This window comes from Ixodes scapularis, unplaced genomic scaffold, assembly GCF_016920785.2.
Source record: "Ixodes scapularis isolate PalLabHiFi unplaced genomic scaffold, ASM1692078v2 ptg001980l_1__unscaffolded, whole genome shotgun sequence".
NCBI lineage: Eukaryota > Metazoa > Arthropoda > Arachnida > Ixodida > Ixodidae > Ixodes > Ixodes scapularis.
This window is the reverse complement of record NW_024610220.1, coordinates 23,571-43,506: the sequence shown is the minus strand read 5'-3', so window position 1 is coordinate 43,506 and position 19,936 is coordinate 23,571. Positions and strand designations below refer to the sequence as shown.

Below are 19,936 nucleotides of genomic sequence, written 5' to 3'. Positions count from 1 at the left end.
TTTTCGATGGCACCCAACAAGTTTATTATTGAAACCATTTATTTTCAATACCGATATTTAGAAAGTAATTTTAATTCATTACCGACTTATCGTGACAATTAGCCCCCTATATTGAAGGGCAACTCCCGTCAATATTTCTAGAGCGCAGCTCTTAGGCGCCCGTTTCCGGGTTGAGCGGCGTCGCCGTCGGCGTAACTGCGTGCGTTGCATTATAAAAATAATGCAACCGAGTGTGACCGCACGTTGCATTATGGGAAAATTTACCTGCTAAATTTAGAGGGGAAATTTCCCTGCTAAATTTATCGGAGAAATTTTCACTGAATTTCCCCACTAAATTAGCGGGAAAACTATCCCGCTAAATTTAGTGGAAAAAATTTCGATAAATTTCCTGCCAAATTTAGCGGGGAAATTTTTCCGCTAAATTTGGTGGAGAAATTTTGCGAAAATTTTCCCGCTAAATGGAAGCGGAGTAGGAGGGGAGGGGGAGGATACACTCCCCTCCTCCTCCTCAAGAGCTGCACTCTAATTCGGCATTACAGAGAATTGTAAACATCTTTAATTTTTTTTAATTTGGGATTACGGCCGTTTTCAGCTCAGGCAGTGTTCCTGAATTACAAGGTATAATTTTTGTTTCGATATTGTGAGTAGTTTTATAAGTATCGTGGCTCCAACTTTGGTTTCGGGCGTCTCCGGCAAAACCAAAACTACTATCTCCTAAGGGGATGGCAACACTGATCATCAGCCGTTCGACCGCGACGTGACGTCAATGTGGTGCAGTGGCACGTGGTACAACCACAGTGATGTGATTGGCCTAAGCCGTTTTGGAGCACCTTTCGGAGCACCTTTCGGAGCAGCCAAAACAATGTTTTGGAGCAGCAAAAGTGGCTTTTGGAGCAGATATTTTTAGAAAAATAAAAATATTTGTTTTAGGTGCTGGACAAACGAAGGGCACTTTGCTCGCCATAATAAACGAATTATGGTCAAGTTCGACCACCTAGGAGTCTTTCAAGGTGTAACTGAAATGTCAATGACATAACACATTTTGCAATGCTTCAGTTAAATTATACGTATATATCTACCCACTATAGACAGGTAAGAACCAGACTTCACATATTAAAATTTATTTGAAAATGACCAGCTTAGTAGTAAATATCCACAGCATTAGGTTGACTAGTGATATAATATAATAAATGGAAGCAGTCTCCGACTGATGAAACGCATAGCTACTGCAGTGCAATGCGAAAATGCACACAAGAAAAAGGTGCATTATAACTACCGGGTACTTTTTGCTTCTCGAAACGTTTTGCAAAGCTGCTGCAAGCTTCGCTTTGGCTTAGGCTACTAATGAATGTTCACTTTCAATGTCTCCAAAGAGACATTGAGACATCCCATAAGTGTACAGTGCTGTACGCTTGCCGAGCAATTCTCAAAAACCGCTTGCCACCGTTTTACTGATTCCCGACGTGCCAGATTTTCGTCAAAAGTAAACGTAAAACAGTGGATTGCAAGTGTCCCGGCTGGTGCCTCTGTCGTGCAATCATGTTTGCATGCACGTCAGGGCAACTTCGGCAGGCTTGCAGCTGCACGTGCTTCGTCGCATGAGCGGAGACGGCTGTTCGATCGAAACCGAATCCATGCCTTTCCGCCCTGTCGCCAAATGGTTTCCAAAAATGTATGCAAAATGTAACTGCCCAGCATGCGACAATAAACAGTCCAGCGGCGCGTGCTTGCAAGGCCGGTGGCGAGGTACAAGCTAAACATACGGGAAAAAAAGAACCTGAGCGCATCGATGCAGGACATCGCAAGCCAGGGTCAAAAAGTTCTTGGAGCGCTTTGTGCAACGACTGAACTCGAGACAAACAAGCACGCTGTGCGGGTTCAGCGTGCAGATATTGCCTTCTTTGCTTTAGTTCACTTCTCTTCATCAACTTTCTTTCGCGACGGATTTTTCATGTACCGGGGTCCCTCTCGAAAGAAAGCCAACCGAGAGAAACCTAGGTAACAAATACTTCCACACGGCAGTCGTCGAGTTAAAAAGGGATTTTTTTACTAGCGTATGTTTTAAACAAGAACAGGAATGTTGATGAACATGCGGCGGTCCTTATGTTTCAGTTTTCAGTTTAGGAAGCTCCATATCCGTAGCGACGTGCGGACTGGCCGGCAGGGACCAAATAGTTTTCCCACGGCCGTTGCTTTCAGAAGCGAGTGCTTCAGCTCAAGACAAAACTCCTGCCGTGCAAAAACGTAATTTCGTTTCACGGCATGGCTGGTACTCAGCACGTTAGCGTCGAAGCGTCCGCACACACCCGCATCTATCGTTATTAAAAACGCGAGACGAGATTCCTGAGACGACGAGAGCGCGAAAAAAGAGACGGCGGGAAAAACCATGCGAGACCGGATGGACGATTGATGTACTAACTAAAGCAAGGGTGGAGGTGAGCTGATTCAATACTGACACTGGAGTTTTGTGCCTGTCCTACGTCCCTTCTATTCCCCGGCTCCAGGGTTACAATACCATGATTGATGCAGGGTACTTTGTGTCGGGTGGCCACTTGCGCCACCTAGCTCACGCATGCTCAATTACGGTACTCGGTTTAGTTTCGGTTTTCAAAGGCAACCAAAACTGGTCCTTTGGTGCAGGCTTGGCACAGATTACCCATATTTTGGCAAAATGTAGCAGGATGTAGCAGGGTTAGCCCCTTGGTGCAGTTTGGCGCAATTGGCGCAGCAATCACATCACTGCAACCAATCAACCGCAGCTCCACCACGACACGTGGCGCACTATTGCCTATGTTGCTGCTGTGCCAGAAAACTCCAAATTCATTCATCCACCACGACACAACGTCATAAGGGTGCTGTTAAATATTGAAAACGAGGAGGAAGAATGTGCGCGCAACAAAGGACCGAAGACGAGAAAGTGCGAAAAAGAGCGCGAGGACAGAGAACATCGAGACGATCGAGGCAGCGGTGAGCGTTGTACATATCCTGCTAAGTAAACGCGTTTTTCCAATTTACACCGTGGACGTCGTTCCTCTAACTTCAAGAAAGGTGCTGCGTCAGTGTTCCTTGACTAAAAGCTAACCCACTTGCTGCCCGCTAAAGAGCAGCTGGTCGCATCTCTAAAATCGGTTTTAGTGGAGTATGCAGTTTCACTTAGCCGTAATATTTCATCCGTGATCATATTTGGCACCACTAAAGCGATGCCAGTAATTTATTTTGGTTTTGTTTTCGACCAGAGTAAGTGTCCTGCATTAGTGTAGTTTTCATGGCATCCAAACGAAGAAATAAGAGCGAACATTTTGTCTCCGTACCCCTTTTATAAGAGTGTCGCCACAAAACTACTACATGACCTGGTGCAGTCAGTCGTTCGTTCAAGCCGGATAAATAGGCAGTGACCTATTCCCTGCACTGTCTGGAATTCGCATATTTCAGCAAACTCGCAAACCTCGATTAGCTCGCAGCACTTCTAGCCTTGAGTTGTGCTATGTAGCTGGTGTTCTTATATGACAAATGCCATTTGTATTCCTGAGCCTGCCACTGGAGTTTCGCCAAGCGCGTGGATAGGGAATGGTTCAATTCAGTTTGGCAGTCAATGCATGCATATAATTCAAAGGGATTGGTGCAGCATTGTAGCATTGCCACAAGCGATATTAGAGGAATGCATACCTCCTTCACTTCAAGGTGGACTGTGCCAGATTTATGGGGGCCCTTGATGTAGAACTTCATGCGCATGTGGTTGATGCCATCCTTGAGATATTCCATGTGGCTGACATGCCTGTGTGGGGCAAAAGGAAGCAGATCATTGGTTATTTGTTAAGGGGGGACACTACATAGAAAGAAAAAAAAAATCTGCAAAAAAAGTTGATTTTGGGAAAGGACATGTTTTCATAAAAAAGCTGGTGAATTCAGCAAGAAAACACTGACCTTGGGAGGCTTATGATCGCACCCCCTCGTCCCCCCCTCTAAATCCACTCATGTTCTCTCATGGCGCCGAGCAATGGCGTCGGGCTGCAGATCGTGCGGTCTGGGGTTAGGTTCCCACTGAGCCACCTGGTAAATCTCGCTCGTTAGAATTAATTACACCTAATTATGAATACTTATGATTAATTATGACTGAAATGCTCTATGGATGCTTATGCATTGACCACTATTGCATCAATAAAGTTTATGATCATGATGATGCTTACTATGGGCTGTGTATGCCTTATGTTGCCTTGGCCTGTGTGTAATGCTTTTTCGTCACATTTGAGCGCAGACTTTTTGCATGAAATTCAGCCCATAAACACACTGTGGTAAAAAAATTAAGGCAAAACTAACTATGTTGTTGTCTAATTAAGCGTTTAGCTGCAGACATAATTGAAAAAGCCGCAGGCAGTCACGTGTCAACTTTCCCGCTAAACTTAGCGTGTAAACTGAATTTGTGTATAGGTCATGCGACGTCAAGCCATGCGATGTCATTTTCCCCGTTAAATTTCGTGGGGAAGCTGATTTGGCGTTGAGGTCATGTGAATGTCAATTTTTCTGCTAAATTTAGCGGGGAAACTGAATTTGTGTATAGGTCACATGATATGAAGTTGTGTCGACATTTTCCCCGCTAAATTTAGCGGGGAAACTGAAATGGTGTTTTGGTCATATGGTTATTATAATGTATGCTAAAGGTTCAACTAGCACTGATGTGTTGCAGCAAATTGAAGCAGACAGCAACCAGTTGAAAACTGACTTCCGGCAATATATTTTTATAGGAAAAAGTGAGGGCATTTTCTCCTTGTGCTCAATTATAAGAGCAAATCTCACCAATATTTCGTACATGCTAAGTAGCTTGGAACATTTCTTAGTCATGCAGACGGAATAATTGGTCAGCTACCGTACGGCGTTTTTTTTTAAACGTAATGGCATTAAAAATCGCTCAGCCTTTCCACTCTCGTGAAGAAGGAAGACCAGCGGAGCTGTACTCGATACACTGTGTGCTTCTTCTTCGTCGTCGTCTATTTTTCAAGCTGTTTCCGATGAATTCCCACCAACGTGCCCAACTATCCATTCTTCTATTATAGCTGGAAAGGTTGCCGCCATCTACGAACGAAGGCAGAAACCATACTGGTCGTGTGCTTGCCGCCGTCGCTTATAGATGGTGGTAGCTGTCCAGGTAGGTTTGTGTCGACATACACAGACACGATCCTGGGGAACCTAGCCCTTAACAGCTCTGCTGTAAAACGGTGCTAAAACGGCTTCGTACATGTATTTATGTACACTGTCACACACTGTTAGCACGAAGACAACGTCGGCGCTTTTCGGCATAGGGGATATACGTGCCAAACGAACAAAGGACATCTGGAAAACTAAGAAAGACGACAGGAACTATGCAGTAACGCTGAATCAGTAACTCCCTGTGCATGTACGATATCAAAATAAATTGGGAGCCATGTAATATACTTAGATTTTCAATAAGTACTGCTTTATTCTTTCGGCTCTGTGCAAATATGATTGTTCTACGTTCAAAACAACACCTGCATGGTGCTGTTTCATTGGGCACTTGTTATCAAATTTTTGATAACAAGTGCCCAATAAAGGCTGCCCAACAGAGAAGATAATTAAAAGGGACACCTTTCATAGCCCACATACTTTATCCTTTACGTTTGGAATGTTTTTAACCGCTCGTAAAGATGCAAGACGGGGTCATTTTCAAATAGTGACAAGACTGGCATATTAGCAATATACAAGCGTCACCGGAATGCTGGCGAGCATTGAACACACTCTATATTTCTTTCAATTGTTATGTTGCTTAGAATTGTCGCTTGTTTTTGCACAACTGCTGTGGAACACAAGTTTGGGCCTGAAACATAGCTAATTTAAACATTGTTCACTGATGAAAAAGAAAAATGTGGTGCGGACTATGCACCGGGTGCATAGTCCGCACTTGGTGCATGGGACGAAGGCTTTGATGTCTGCTTTGAAATAACCAAGCAAAAACTTTTATTTTTGACCCCAAATTTGTCCCTGCAGACTATACACCGGGTGCAGACTACAGTCCGGAAAATATGGTACATTAGAAATAATGACATATGTATCAAATAATCTATACTTCATACATATGAAAGAAGCCTCGTCAGGAACTCTAGTCATTTTTATATGCTGTCCTTTCTGCAATCTAGTATGGGGAAAAGTACAGTCAGCACTAAAAGAGATTAGTACAAACGAGCGATTGCTGGACCAACGAAAGGGCAACACGTGGTGGAGCAGTCAAGCCAACGCAGTGGGAACAAGATTGCCTGGTGGGTGCCATCCTTGTAGCACAGGGGAGGTTGGCAGACAGCAGCCGTTCTCAAAGCGCACTTTCAGAACATTGCTGCTCTGCCTCAGGTTTTTCGTCGGCCATGCATGACCGTACACGAGGTCTCTTGTAGCTTGTTCGTTGAGAACAGCGATAACTTCATTTTTATACGCCGTCTTGCCATGATTTGCGGTTGTTAACACATTCACTGTGGCAGCTCTTTTTGAGGCCTCGATTCCTTTGTGTCGTGACCCACCGGTGGGTCACATGTCATTTCCATCGGGTGCGTCATGACGCACCGGCAGGTCACTCGCTAAAACTGTTCTCTCGTTCCGCCAAGAAATGGCGAGAGCGGCCTTGTGGTTGGTGCTGCACCAGGCTCTTTGAAATGTGCCGAGCTATCCTAGGGCATCATTGCGTACTCAGCGGCAGTCCACATCGCAACGGGCACTAATCAAACAAGTACTGCCGAAGGCTTTGATGTTTGCTTTAAGATATCGAAGCTTTAATTTATTTTCTGGCTAGAAATTAGAGATGTTGGTACAGTGAATGCCCGAATACCCGCTAATGTTCAACAGTGATATATTTCATGACACATTTTACTGAAAGCACCCTCGGAACACTTCAGTGAAAAGAACCAACTTAAAATTGCTAAAACTGTGAGGCTTTTTTCAAACAAGAGCTTCCATATTATCAAATTTCGAATGGCTGCGAGAGAATTATTGTAGTTCGAGGGCTTCTATTTGTGCCCAGTGTTAAATCGCGCCAGAAACATACATGGCTCCCTCTAACAGCCTCCACAAAAATGTGCCGACTTTTTTCGCCATCACTCTGGCCTTCCTTGGGTTGGTGCTTTCACTGATCAATACAGAGTAACCTGTACACCGTCTTCGGATCTTCCTTACAGGTCCCCGAGCTTTCTCGAGCATGTGGGTGCGCTTTTTCCCGCCTATCGTCTTGGACTCATGGGGTGTGCCGAAAAAGGAACGTGTCACCTCTTCTCGGGAATAAAAGATTGGCACCCATTTGAGCAAGCATACTGCTATTAGTGCTTTTCAATTTAAGGGGCAGCACCGTCAGGGAACTTTGAAAAAATGATAAGGTGAATCGCGTGGGGCATCCATGGCCCACGGCGCACTTGAATGTCATTTGTTTTCATATGGTGCGTTGTGGGTCGCCAATTGGTCACGAACACAAAATTACCGAATATTCGACACCGCACAGCTGGCATATGCGGTGTGACCCACCAGTGACCACGACGCAGTGAACGTGGCAGGACACTGCACAAGGATCATAAATGACAATATCAAAGTAGTAAAAAAAAAAATACTTTGCAAGCAATAACTGCTTTTTGAGGCAAACCCCGAGCCCAACCGCTATCGGTGTACTTGCAGCAACACGATGCTGTGTACACCGACTTCAGTATTCCGGCCATCAATCCCTAGTGCTGACTGCACCATGGCGTTTGACTCGCTTGCGTTTGATAATAAACCAAATTGGTGGAGAGCAGCGGATAGAACACAGGTCACAATAAGCGCGACTTGTGTTTAGCATTCTCGGACCGCCCTTGAATGCGAGCGTGAAGTGCCGTCGCTCAGCACTTGAACGCCTTGCAAGGGTGCGGGCGGACAGCAAAAAATGAGTTGTCTGCTAGTCATCTGCGGTGACCGACGAGAAAATTAGTGCCGCTACCCATACGTGACATCATTGGGGGCTATTGTACTAAACTTTTCAGCACTGTAGCTCGTCCTCCAACTTTTTGAATGGCTACACAGATCAAGGCTGGAGCTGCCACACAAGTAATTTTGTCTGCTTTACTCGTGTTAGTCAATTACGAAGAGGTTCCTCAACTGACACTAAGTGCAGTCACCAAACCCTTAGTTGGTAAGAAGCTTTTCTGTCGAGCTTGTGCCGGCATAACTGTTGAAGCCATTCACGACGCTGGCAGACCGATTGCTTGAGCGTCGCCTTGTCCTGGTTCCCAATGATTGCCGGGATTCTAAAACAACTAATACTGCTGGCCATAACTCTACTTTGTCGCCGCCTTTTACGGCTGGAACAATTAATTACGGCACAACTGACAATTTAAAACCTCGAATGGGGGGGACAAGCTACAGCATGAACATGGCCCCAAAACATACAAAACATAGCATAACAGTGACGAATGCCTCCAACATGGATTCTGGCAGATTCCGGTGAGATTTCCGAACCGGAAGTAACGTTGTACTATCATGGTCTCGTGCAAGAACCACTTATGCATGCGCAAAAAAATGCAGATTGGTGTCCGAATATTTTTTTTGTGTGTGTGTGGTGTCGATGGAGTTGTCCGACTACAAATTATAAAAAAAGAAACGGACGAATAAAATGTCAGTTAAAATCGCTGAACGATTTGAGCTCTCAATGTCACAAAAGACCCTTTTCAAAAGTCCATCAAGCAACATTGATGGTCGCCATTTTTTGGGCACGAAGCGGGTGATTGGATCCAAGTTCACACTGAACGCTAATGCAGCCCTCGTGTCCAATACATGCTCAGAGCAAGCAATGGCGAACAGGCGATGACGCAAACTTTTGGACAAGGTTTATTGCAATGTAGGCAGCTGCATGCCACAGAGAGCCACTAAAACATTTTCCCAAATTGATGATGGGTAGCTCTACTCATTTGCAGAAAAGATCCATTGACTATATATTCAAGATACTCCTTTTGGTCTGCGCCCTTCTTGCTATAACAAGCTAATTGGAGACTCGTGTCAAGAGGGAAAAAGCAAAAGTTCCAATTAACTTTAACATACCAATAAAACTAGGAATGGCAACATATACTATAACTATGAACGGGAGGCTGACTGCAAACGACACTGCTGGCAAAGAAGGGACGTGCCTACGGCGTCCCCGGGTGGTGGTCTCTCCATGCCCCTGAACAGGCTCCCCGACGGCAGCTGTGACCCTGGGATCGGCTCGGCACCGCTCCAACGCACGCGAGTACACAGAGTTTGGGCTGTGGCCGGAGAACAACTCTCGGAAGATGGCGTAGAACATGAGCCCTGCGTGTTAACACAAAAACATGTTAAGGGGGGACACTACCTTGAATTGCACCTTTTTTTCCAAAAAATGTATATTCAGAACTGCAGAGTTTTGGCATGTATGGACAACAAGGAACACTCTCACAAAGTCTTGTCAATGTGCACTGACAAACAATGTCAAAAATAATTATTCTTTATATGTTGGCGAGGTGTGCAGCACTGCGTAGCACTCGTCATCCACAAGTGAAAATAGCTGAGAGCAATTTCAGTGTATCAGAAGGAGTTTGAGGAAGACATCCCCTACACTGCTGGAAAGAATTTCTGACATGTAATATGCAAAAAGAAATTTTTAAAACGTCATCTTGAAACTTCAAGTGCATTTATCTCAGCTTCACTTTTTGGCAGCAAATCCCACTTAATAAAACTATTGTTTCAGTATGAAACTACCGAGAGACTTAATACTTACAGATTATATGCCGAAATTTTATCGAGCCGGTTACTATTATGAACTTAGATTTTGCATTTTCATGTTCTTTTATTATAAAAAATTGTAACTTGTAAAACTTGGCAAATGCAAAAAAAAAAAAAAAAAATTCATAATTTTTTTTTTATTTGAAAAATGCATATTTTCTGAAATTTCTTTTCATAGTAACCGGCAACAAGTATTCCAGGGTGCAATCCACCAGAGAAATATATGGTGATCAACACCATTTCTCAACAATAGATTCATTGAGCAGACTCCAGGTAAAGCTATGCTTTACTTCGTTTGTGTGCTTCTTCGTCTTTTTGTCCCGTCTCTTTTGCGCTATTTTTAATATGAATGTCCACTATCAACTTGCCCAGCAGACCAAGCTTTTACAACTTTATAAAATTGGTTCACAGGGCTGAAACTTTGCATGTCCTCCTTCTATAAGGCTACAAACACCACCTGTAGATTTGACGCCGATTGAGTGTGCGGTTCAAAAGTAGACATGCCCAGGTAGTGTCCTCCCTTAAAGTGAGAATAGAGGAGACAATTGGAGCACCGATCTATAACAGAACCTTTCCTGCAAAAGCAGCTACCATTTTGTAAAAGTAAGTCCTTCCTGTGAAATCATGCCATCCCAGATACTTTGAGATTCAACAAATTGCCAACAATAAACTGGAAACTTGCAAGATGGAGGCAGAGACTCAACTGCAGTCATGTCGCGTGTTGCTTCATACACTAAAATACCAAACAAGTACCTACCCAAAACAACATTTTGTGATGGGTGCTTGCTCGAGTCGAAGTTATGCACACTTTGCTTAGCCACCCTAAAGATTGCGTTTGAGCAATTGTGGACACATGTTTGTGAATTTGCATTTAAGATGTAGGCTCTAAAGGGAAGCTGAAGAGGTTCTTACAAAAATAAGTAAGAAGCAAATTCTAGCAACCCTTTGCCCAAAACATATCACATAAGACATAAGACAAAACATAGACAAACCACCGGACGCCACCACATCTCGCCACTGGCTGAATGGGCCGAAACCACAACTCCTGAGCTTTCGGCTGCCCAGTGCATGCCACTCATGGGCAAGCCTGTGCAGTTGCAAGCCTGCCGAGGTTATGTACACTCGAGTGCATACTGCAAGTACTCGTACACATGGTGCACCAGATGGGACATCAGGCGTGCAGTGGTGTTGGACAGTGTTCTATGGCATTTCTGAAAAAGAGTGCGTGTGTAGAGCTTTGATAGGCACTCAAGATTTTTGAGTACTTTGAGGATCGTGCACCTCGATGCACACAAGGTTGGCATTGTGAAGCCAACACCATGAAAGTCGGGTTATGCCTTAGAACTATCGTGAACAAATAAAAAAAACTACGGCAAAAACATACAGGAAGATGGAAAAATATTTGACTCCAACAAAAAATTAAACTCGGACCCAACGTTTCAAAACCAGTTTGGTTTCTTCTTCAGGGGCGACCGATCTCGTGCGAGGGAGCAGCCTCGTCTTCTTTGGTGGTACAAATATCTTCTAATCGCGCTTCCGCCTTGCCATCCAGTCTTTTTCTAATCACGTGTCGCAGTCCCAACCAGACAGACGTCTGTCGAAGATGTTTACCTTCAATACAGAAAGATGAACTAACTACTTTAACAAACAGGAGAGTCAACAAAACGAGCAAAAAGGCTAACACTGTCCAGTGCTCGGGGAAGGCTGGCGGAGATGTCGAGATGTCTGGTAATGATGCCGCATCAAAGCGAAAAAGAATTTCGAAACTCAAGAAGCTTGGAAGGCAAATAAAGACAATTCCAGCTTTCTTTTTTTTTTTCTTGTCTTAAAGGGCAACTTTGCTCATTTCCAAAGATTTTGGGATAATGAGTGATTTCGCATTAAAAAGCCCTAGTAAAAGACACTACATCATTTGCGTTGCAAAAGGTGGATATATATTTTTACATCTAATTTTAAACACAAGCAGAAATCGAAATCGAAACTTCGGCTCCGTCCGGCAACATTGGCCTCGGGCCGCCGAGAACATGGCTATCACGTGGTACAAGGTGTCACGTCATCCTCTACGCAACAACGGGCGGGACTGGGGTGGGTGTGTGCCAGGTGCAAGTGTCGTCTGCATTGCAATCTTCACCACGTTTTGGTGTGTACGACATTCGACGACGTCTGAACAACTGCGGCATAAGTCTGCGCATGTGGTAACCGTAGTGTGGACGAAACTCAAGACAAAATAATCACAAATGGTGAGAGGACGATGGCGGTAGTGACGCAAAAGACGGCGGTAATGGCGGGACCATGGTGGGGAAGCTCCCAAGAAGCGCACTGCGCAGGCGCGTCGAGAGGAAATGTTGCCGATGTCACCCGTTACGCTTGCCCAGAGAAGTAAAAACAAGGAAAAAGTTGCAATGGTGATGATGTTTAGCTCTATATTGGCTATGCCCACGCCGTAGCCTTGACTGCGCTGTTGGTTACGCCTCAATTTGCCCGCTCGAGTCAGCCAATTTCGACAACTTGGCGAGTTGCAAAGTTTGCCGGACTGTTTAAGAAACATTTAGACAGAACTAAGCCGTAATATTTTATGTGTAGTCTTCCTAGGTGATACTGATGAGGACTGCATTGTTTTTCTCAAAAACAAAAATAAAGCAGAGTTGCTCTTTACATATAGAACTACAGTTGAACCTCAATTTAACGAAACCCGATGTTACGAGTTTCCCGATTTAACGAACGAATTCGGATTCCCCGCGCAGCCTATCCCGAAGAATGTCTTTCTCGACTTTACGAAGTTCCCGATTTGACGAAATAATTAGGGGGTCCCGGTGACTTCGCTAAATCGAGGTTCAACTGTATTTCAGTTTCCCTTCAAGTAATTCCGGTTCAAAAGACGGTCTAAATACTCTTTCTGTATTGCAGATACATGAAGAGTAACCGTTCTTGCGGATTGTACCAAGAGCGATGCACTTATCGTAGATAACCGGGGGAGCACCCACCTGACTTTCACTGAAAACTGGGTTTAATATAGATATGGGTGCTTCTTCGGTCAAATCAGGTGTTAATTAATGGTGGGCGCTTGAACGAAGTGGGTGCTCCCGCAACATTTTACGGTACATTCCTTTTGTAGACCTGTGCATGTTGAAGCCAGTATACTGCCAACAACTACTCCCTTAGTTAGTGATGCATGCCCTGAATATGTATTGTCACAGCTGTTATTAACTCCTTTATGGCAAATGGTCGGCTTTCAGGGTATCAGAGAGATTTTTGACAGCTGACTGCCACAGGATTCTGAATATGGGGAACAAAATCTTACCTGTAACTCCGAGTCCCGCAAGTATTACTCCAAGGTAGCTGGCATCCTTTGTTGTTTGCTTAACTGAAAGAAAAAAAAAAAAAGTTTTTTTTTACTTTTTTGTGAGGCCAAAGTATTAAATGAATTAATCTGTTTTAATCACACTTCAAGGGACACTGACGGGGCATTTATGCTCGCCAAGGTTTTTATTTGTACAGGGTGTCCCCCCCAAAAAATGTACAATTTTTTTTTCACCGCAAAAATAAACTATGCATGAACGAACGCTCATTCTCCGCCCAAAGGTAGCGATAGAGGTCCCGAACCAGACGCCAAAGTTTCAGCATGAACCGATATTGTATTCAAAAGTTATAAATAACTTGCTGAAAATTTCAATGGGAAAATGGGGCCCATTTTTGCCCGTCTTCGGTTTCTGGCGGCAAGGAGCTCCATGTATTAGAGAGCTCTGTCAATCACCATTTTGCCATTGAAATTTTCTAAAAATCACTCATAACTTTTGAATAAAATATTGGTTCGTGCTGAAACTTTGGCATCTGGATCGGACCTCTAGTGCCACGTTTGGGCGGAAAATGAGCGTTCGACCATGCATAGTTTATTTTTCCGGTGAAAAAACCCCTGGAAGTTTTTTTCGTGGACACCCTGTACATGACATTTGAGAGCCCAACTACCCAGAACACATTTGAGACTCAAAATTTGTTTTCTTTCCGCCCGAAAATTGCCGATCGAGAACTAGCCGGTTTGATTCGCGGTCCCTCTATTCTCCGTGGTCACATGCCGTTTTCTATGGTTTCGACACATCCACGAAAGATAATCAAAGTCGTGGGTCCTTGAACGCACATACTCAATACTAAAAATAGACGATAAATATGATATCCTTTTTGTTGCTCCTGAAAAACTGCAAATACAATAATTAAAAAAAAAAAAGGTTGCACAGTTACGTGATTTTTGGTAACTTTCTCCTCCTCTATATTTCTTCTTTCTCCCCAATACAGTTTCAATTTTAGTTTCGTGCAGTTGTTTTTTGTTTTTTTTACTTCATTAAAAATTTATGTTACGCTACAGCAAAATATTGATTGGGTAGTCTTTTGACACCATAGAAATCACTGGCAAAAAAATAGAAACAAAATTTTTGGGAGGGTGTTGGTGTCCCTTTAACTATGGCACATACTGACCCCCAAAGCTCATTAAAGGGGAGCTCCAGAGAAATATTTATGGTCAATGAGTTTTATAAAAATTTTACCCTGGACTAAATATCTACCCCCGAGTATGCCTACGAAATATCTAAGAAATTAAAATATTAATTATCTTTTGAGAAAATTAATTTTGAAGTTTATTTGAAGTTTATGCATACACCTCCAAATCACTGGCTGCCGCTCTACTAGCAACAATGAGCAGGGGCGCTCGTGACGTCAAATGTTGTATCTGAGAGCAGACAACGCTCCCTCCTTCATGCTGTTGTGCGGTGAGCGTTTATGGTTTTGCGGATTGCGTCTGGTTTAGGCTATTTGCGGCATGCGATGGAGGGTGGGGGGAATTGGTGATGTGTTGTGGGGTGCAATAATACCAAGAAGAAATGCTGCAGAGAGACACCTTATCGGATTTCGACCGGAAGTCTCTGCGATGGAAGTGGGTTTGAGCAGGCTAACGCGAACGCTGGCTCTATGCGGAGAGCAAGTCATCTGCTTCTTGTGCAAGAGTTGCGGTGACGTCAGAATGATGCCGAGCTCCAATTGGCTTTGATTGAAAGGATAGTGGGTAAACCTTAATGCCTTGAGGTCTAGCCAGTATTTTGTTTTCAATCAGCCAATAAGAGCTTGGCATTCTGACATCACTGCAACTCCTGTGCAAGAAGCACACAAAATCTTCCATACCATTCTGCTTCTGAAGCGGCACCTGGGTCCACATGTAGGCGGATTACGAATGCAGCCACCACAAATAATACCCTCGGAGGCGATTCAAGCATACCGAATGTGACCGGCAAATCGTCTGAAATCTCGCGCTGAAAATCTTAAAACATTTGCTGGTCATTGCTTGACTCAGACAAGCTTGATGAATCGTCGCTCGCTATTTCCCACGGACGATCGCGATGGCCTTCTGACTGTTTCTGACGCTGTGCAAAACAGGCTCAGACTGTCCATGTGCAGATATTTATACATCTGACGTCACAACAAGATGGCGGATCAGTAAAGTTGCAGGTTAATTTTGGTTTCGGTTCTATCGCATTTCTATGTTAAAAATTATTTAAAATATTTTGGGAAAATTTATTTGCTACACTAGGCTCAGTCTCGTGTGCTCCTTCAGAAAATATGTTTAGTTGAAAATGTTCAAATTGATGCCGGAGCTCCCCCCTTTAAACAAACGTGCGACATTGCTGGGATCATATCTGTATGCAGCAGTGTCTTTTTATGTGCAGCGCATCAGCATGCACTGCCTTGCACAAACAAGAATAACTAATGCATACACAAAGGGGGAAAAAAAAGCAAGCATTTATTTGGGGTAGGCAGTTACTGCAACCACTATTTCTGTTGCAGAAGGCGCGCGTGCTTGGAGTCATACGAGGCTGGGCAGGTGAGTCGGAACGGAGGTACATAAACATTTGAGTCATGTGACCCTTCCAAGATGTACAATCCTCGTTTAACGAACCTCCGTCCCCTGTACCGGCCCTGCTACCCTTTTGTTTAATTGAATATCCACTAACAGAACCCATTAATTTTATAAAACACAATGAAAGGAAATGTTTTACTTTGCAACTGTACCTGCAGTCTCCCGCGCACGAGCGTGACCGTGTGTTATCACTTGGACTCCTTGAGTTGCTGACAGTATGGGAACGGCAGGGCATGTGCCCTGCCGTTCCCATACTGCATGTGCCGCTCGAGGTTCACGAGACGCCAAAGTGTCATTGAAGGTAGGAAGCTCGTGCTGGAGACGGGACAAGTGAAGGACTTCCCTTGCCATTTTCACCTTGTACGACTAAATAACCGAAGCACTGCTGCCGTTCACTTCGTTCTTTGCTCCCAAAGTTTCAGTAAGTGTCAATAAAGCAGGAAGCACTGCTGCCATTCAGTTCGTTCTTTGTTCTCAAAGGTTCAGTAAGTGTCAATAAAGCAGAAAGCCCGGCTGCCCCAGGCTACTATCTCGCTGTTCTTCCGCCACTCAAAAAGTTCACCTAGTCCATCCAGAAATGGAGGGCCTGGGTCATCCCAGTTTACCTCAACGTACACTTTGTGCGACCCAGCCAATTCATCGCCACATCTTCCTCGATAGGTATCTCAGTGAAGGAAGCGGCATTTGACGTTTTGGAGCAGGTTCTGTAGCAGGCAAAATATTTGTTTGGAGCAGCCACTGTCGCTGTTGGAGCAGATGCCAACATCTGATACCATATCACTTGAAAAAACAAAATTTATTGCATCGCTAAATGAGTTCATATTTGATGATGACTGAGGGTTTCTCTTTGATATTGGAGCATATTGTTCGTTACCCCTAGTAATAAGAACAAATAGAGTGCAAAAGGTACACAGAGCTTTCTTTTTAGAAATAAGGCTGTGGTCAGAGTATGTTTCATTTACAATGGGTACTAGACAAATTGACGAGAAATGAATTACACTTCAGTTTGGGTAAAGCCTCCCTCCCCTCCCACTTTTACACTCAGTAATTTATTTAGCCTGTATACATAATTTCTATAAAATGCCACCAAAAACCGACATAATCGCTAACACGTCTATCAGTAAACTGCAACTACCAAATTTTATTGTTACCCAACTCAAGACTTGAATATTATAAACCGGAAAAAACAACCGCCCAAAAATATTATAAAAACCTACTCTTGCCACTTAAATTTATTCAAATAAAACACCGCCTCCTTTTTTTTTCTTTTCTTTTTCGACGCAGCATTTGAAAATGAGATCATATAATCGAGACCAAAGAATGTGGACCTGCAATAGTACTAAGCATAATTTACATATATATTGTGCTAAACCAGACGCTCACCCATGTCAGCCGCTACTCCTAGCACTCCTGTGCAAGGCAGTGAAGCTCGACGCGCATGGGCTGGTGAGAGCGCCAGGGAGCATACGGCAGACATAATCAAGTTATATCACCAGGAGCCTGGTTTTGTCTTATCACAGTAGCTGCTATACTACTATTTTGCAATGTTTTCTTGCGACTTCTGGCTCCTGACATCGCCGAAATCATCTGAAAGTTTAGAGGATGGCGGCAATCAAGCCGCCAGCACATCAACCGGCCGGCGCGGTGGACGAGCAATTTTAAAACTTCGTTTCACCTTAATTTAAAGCGCAGCCGATGCTACGAGCCAATGGGATCAACCAAAGAATGTTAAAGCGCGACATAGAGACATTCGACCATCTTCCTGTAATTGTTCTTTCATCGATTAAACCAATCAAATGCAGCGAATATCCTGTGACTTGTGCACTTGTGCTTTTACTATGTGTGTTCGTGTTGTATGTGTTCGAGCCTTCGATTCTGCTCTGACCTAAGATGAAGCAACGTATACAGTGAGTAGACGCTGTGAAACACATATTTCTACCGTTTTTCTTTCTTCCTACTTCTTTAAATATTAGGGTCAACCAAAAAAACAATATTTAATTTTTTTTGTTTTCCCCTTTTGGCACAGGTGCGGTGCAATTCTTAGCCAAAATGGCACCTTGGCGCAAGATGTAGCAGACTTTCACTCACGGTGCACTTTGGCGCAAATGGCGCAGTACTTCCATCACTGCTATCCGAAATGTGTGAAAACCCGGAAGTTTAACCCACTGCATTGTCTTTGCCACCATCAAATACAAACGCTTCCCCCCAAGCTGTGCTGATGCAACATTGGGAACAAGGGGAACGGTGCACCGACTACCCTGCCGCACAAACTGACCTTTCTGTCCGATGGTTAGATGACCTCCCTCAGAGTCCTTGGCATCAACAACAGCGCTGTTGGCCTTGTTCGTGGTGGTGGACGCAGGCCGCAGCAACAGGACAGTCGGTCTGTTGGCCCCGTGCAGGCCCTCGGCCCTGAGTGGGCCACAGCTCGGGCGCCGGCCACACGAAGGCAGGCTGCGCAGGCCCTGAGCCTTGCATCCAGTCACCAGGACCTGAACCCTGGATGTCAGAGTCATCTGCGAAAGAAGAGACCATAAAGGCGGTGTTCAGCTTCCCTGAGCCAGTTGCTGTAGGGAACAACATAAGGAGTCAGATGACATTTGACTCTAATCCGCTTAGAGAACGAGGCCCCGGTCCCCAGCCAAAAGTAGATGGAATAAACGGTCTCTAGACATGGGCAAGAGACGAGTTTCAACTTCAGTGCCTTGAAGTGAAAAGGGCGGGGTTTGATGTACATGTTCACAATGGAAAGTTTAAGACAGAGGAAAGGAAAGGTGAGGATGAACAAAACAGAAAATAAATGATGCAAACAAATGGAAAAGACAGTGAAAAGGAGCACTCTGGACAAGCACTATTGTTTGTGAAGGATTTAAAGGGACACCGACACCCTCCAAGATTTTTGTTTTATTTTCTGCCAGGCGAATCATTATGCTGTCAAATATATTGCCAGGCTAGTCATTACAGTGTCACATATATTTTTAATAAAAAAGACAAAAAAAGCAACTGCTCGAAATTGAAACCGAAACTGGACAGGGGAGGAAGAAATATAGAGGAGAGAGAGTTGGCAGAAGTCACGTGGCTGTGCAACTTTTTTTTCTTCAATCAACATATTTGCTGCTTTTTAGAAGCCACAAAAAATTTGTATCGTATTTCATTTTTAATTTTAATTTTGAGCTTGTGCCTTCAATGGCCCACGACGTTGATTATATTTGGTGGCTGTGTCTAAACCATAGAAAGCGGCACGTGACCACAGAGAAGAGACAGCACGACTCAAACCGGCCAGTTCTTGAACGTCGATTTTCGGGAGGCAAAAAAAACTAATTTTGAGTTGAAAATTGTGTTCTGGGTAGTTGGCCTCTCATATGCCATGCACAAATAAAAACCGTGGCAAGCATAAATATTCTGTCAGTGTCCCTTTATGAAACGGTGAGAAGGCACAAACGGTCATTTTCTTAACTCTAAATGGCTAAATGCTGGCATTTTTAAATACTGGAATTTCTGAAATCAAGTTTCAAAATGATGGCACGCAGTTTCAAAGGCTCTACGTCGGTGTTGCAGGCTTGCACTGTGTGTAGGATAATTTATTTGGAATAACATATTCGGCAAAGCTGAGCCTTTTATGGCACTGTCACCCTGAACTTGGAAGGTGATCAATGAGAGGTGCTTCTTGGGTTGTACTGGCAGTCTTTAGAACTGCAAGCTTCTGATGTGATGTTCTCAAAAGTTGCAAATCTGTTATAAACCAATAAAATCATTAAAAGAAATGCTCCTTGAAGGTTCCGCTTAGTCAGGTTTTATTTTTTATTGATCTAACATACCCTTAAAGTGACCATATTCCTCGGGCCCCAAAGCAGTGTGCGTATCGGTGGGGGTGGAGGTTATTGTATTGTCAGACTTGAGAACTTTAAATTCCAGTAACAAATGAAACCTTTTTATTATTTCATATGCACCATGCACATTTCTTTTCCTTGCAATTTGCACACTGTTTGGCATGCACATCTAATACATTTGGTTGGAATATTTCCTTAGTATCACTGTATTTATTTTTGTATTTTTTGTCCATGTGTGCAAATGAACCTTCAACATCAGCATCTTCTCTGTTAAGCATATCTTGTTCACTGATCAGAGAAAGCACCCTCTCACTGGTGCGATCCTTTCGTTTAACCGTGTTTTTATCTATTCACGGTTCCGGGGAGCCGCAGCGGGACAAAACACCGTCCCGTAAGCACATTGGTGGGACAGCACGACAGTGGGGCCACGGCCGGAAAAGAGCTGCCT

General features: G+C 43.9%; 1 protein-coding gene across 3 annotated transcripts in view; it reads right to left on the bottom strand.

Moving 5' to 3' along the window:
• Positions 1–19,936, bottom strand: part of LOC8053818 (mitochondrial import inner membrane translocase subunit Tim21) — a 30,066-nt gene that overhangs the window by 2,965 nt on the left and 7,165 nt on the right. For 2 of the 3 annotated variants that reach the window (XM_029979849.4, XM_029979847.4), the window contains exons 2-5: positions 17,934–18,174; positions 13,058–13,120; positions 9,144–9,306; positions 3,667–3,775 (exon numbers count right to left, since the gene is read on the bottom strand). In XM_029979849.4, the coding sequence (XP_029835709.2) occupies positions 3,667–3,775; positions 9,144–9,306; positions 13,058–13,120; positions 17,934–18,174 (576 nt within the window). Of the gene's footprint in view, positions 1–3,666; positions 3,776–9,085; positions 9,307–13,057; positions 13,121–17,933; positions 18,175–19,936 lie in introns of all 3 variants that reach the window. The other variant, XM_042288348.1, reaches the window with a different exon arrangement.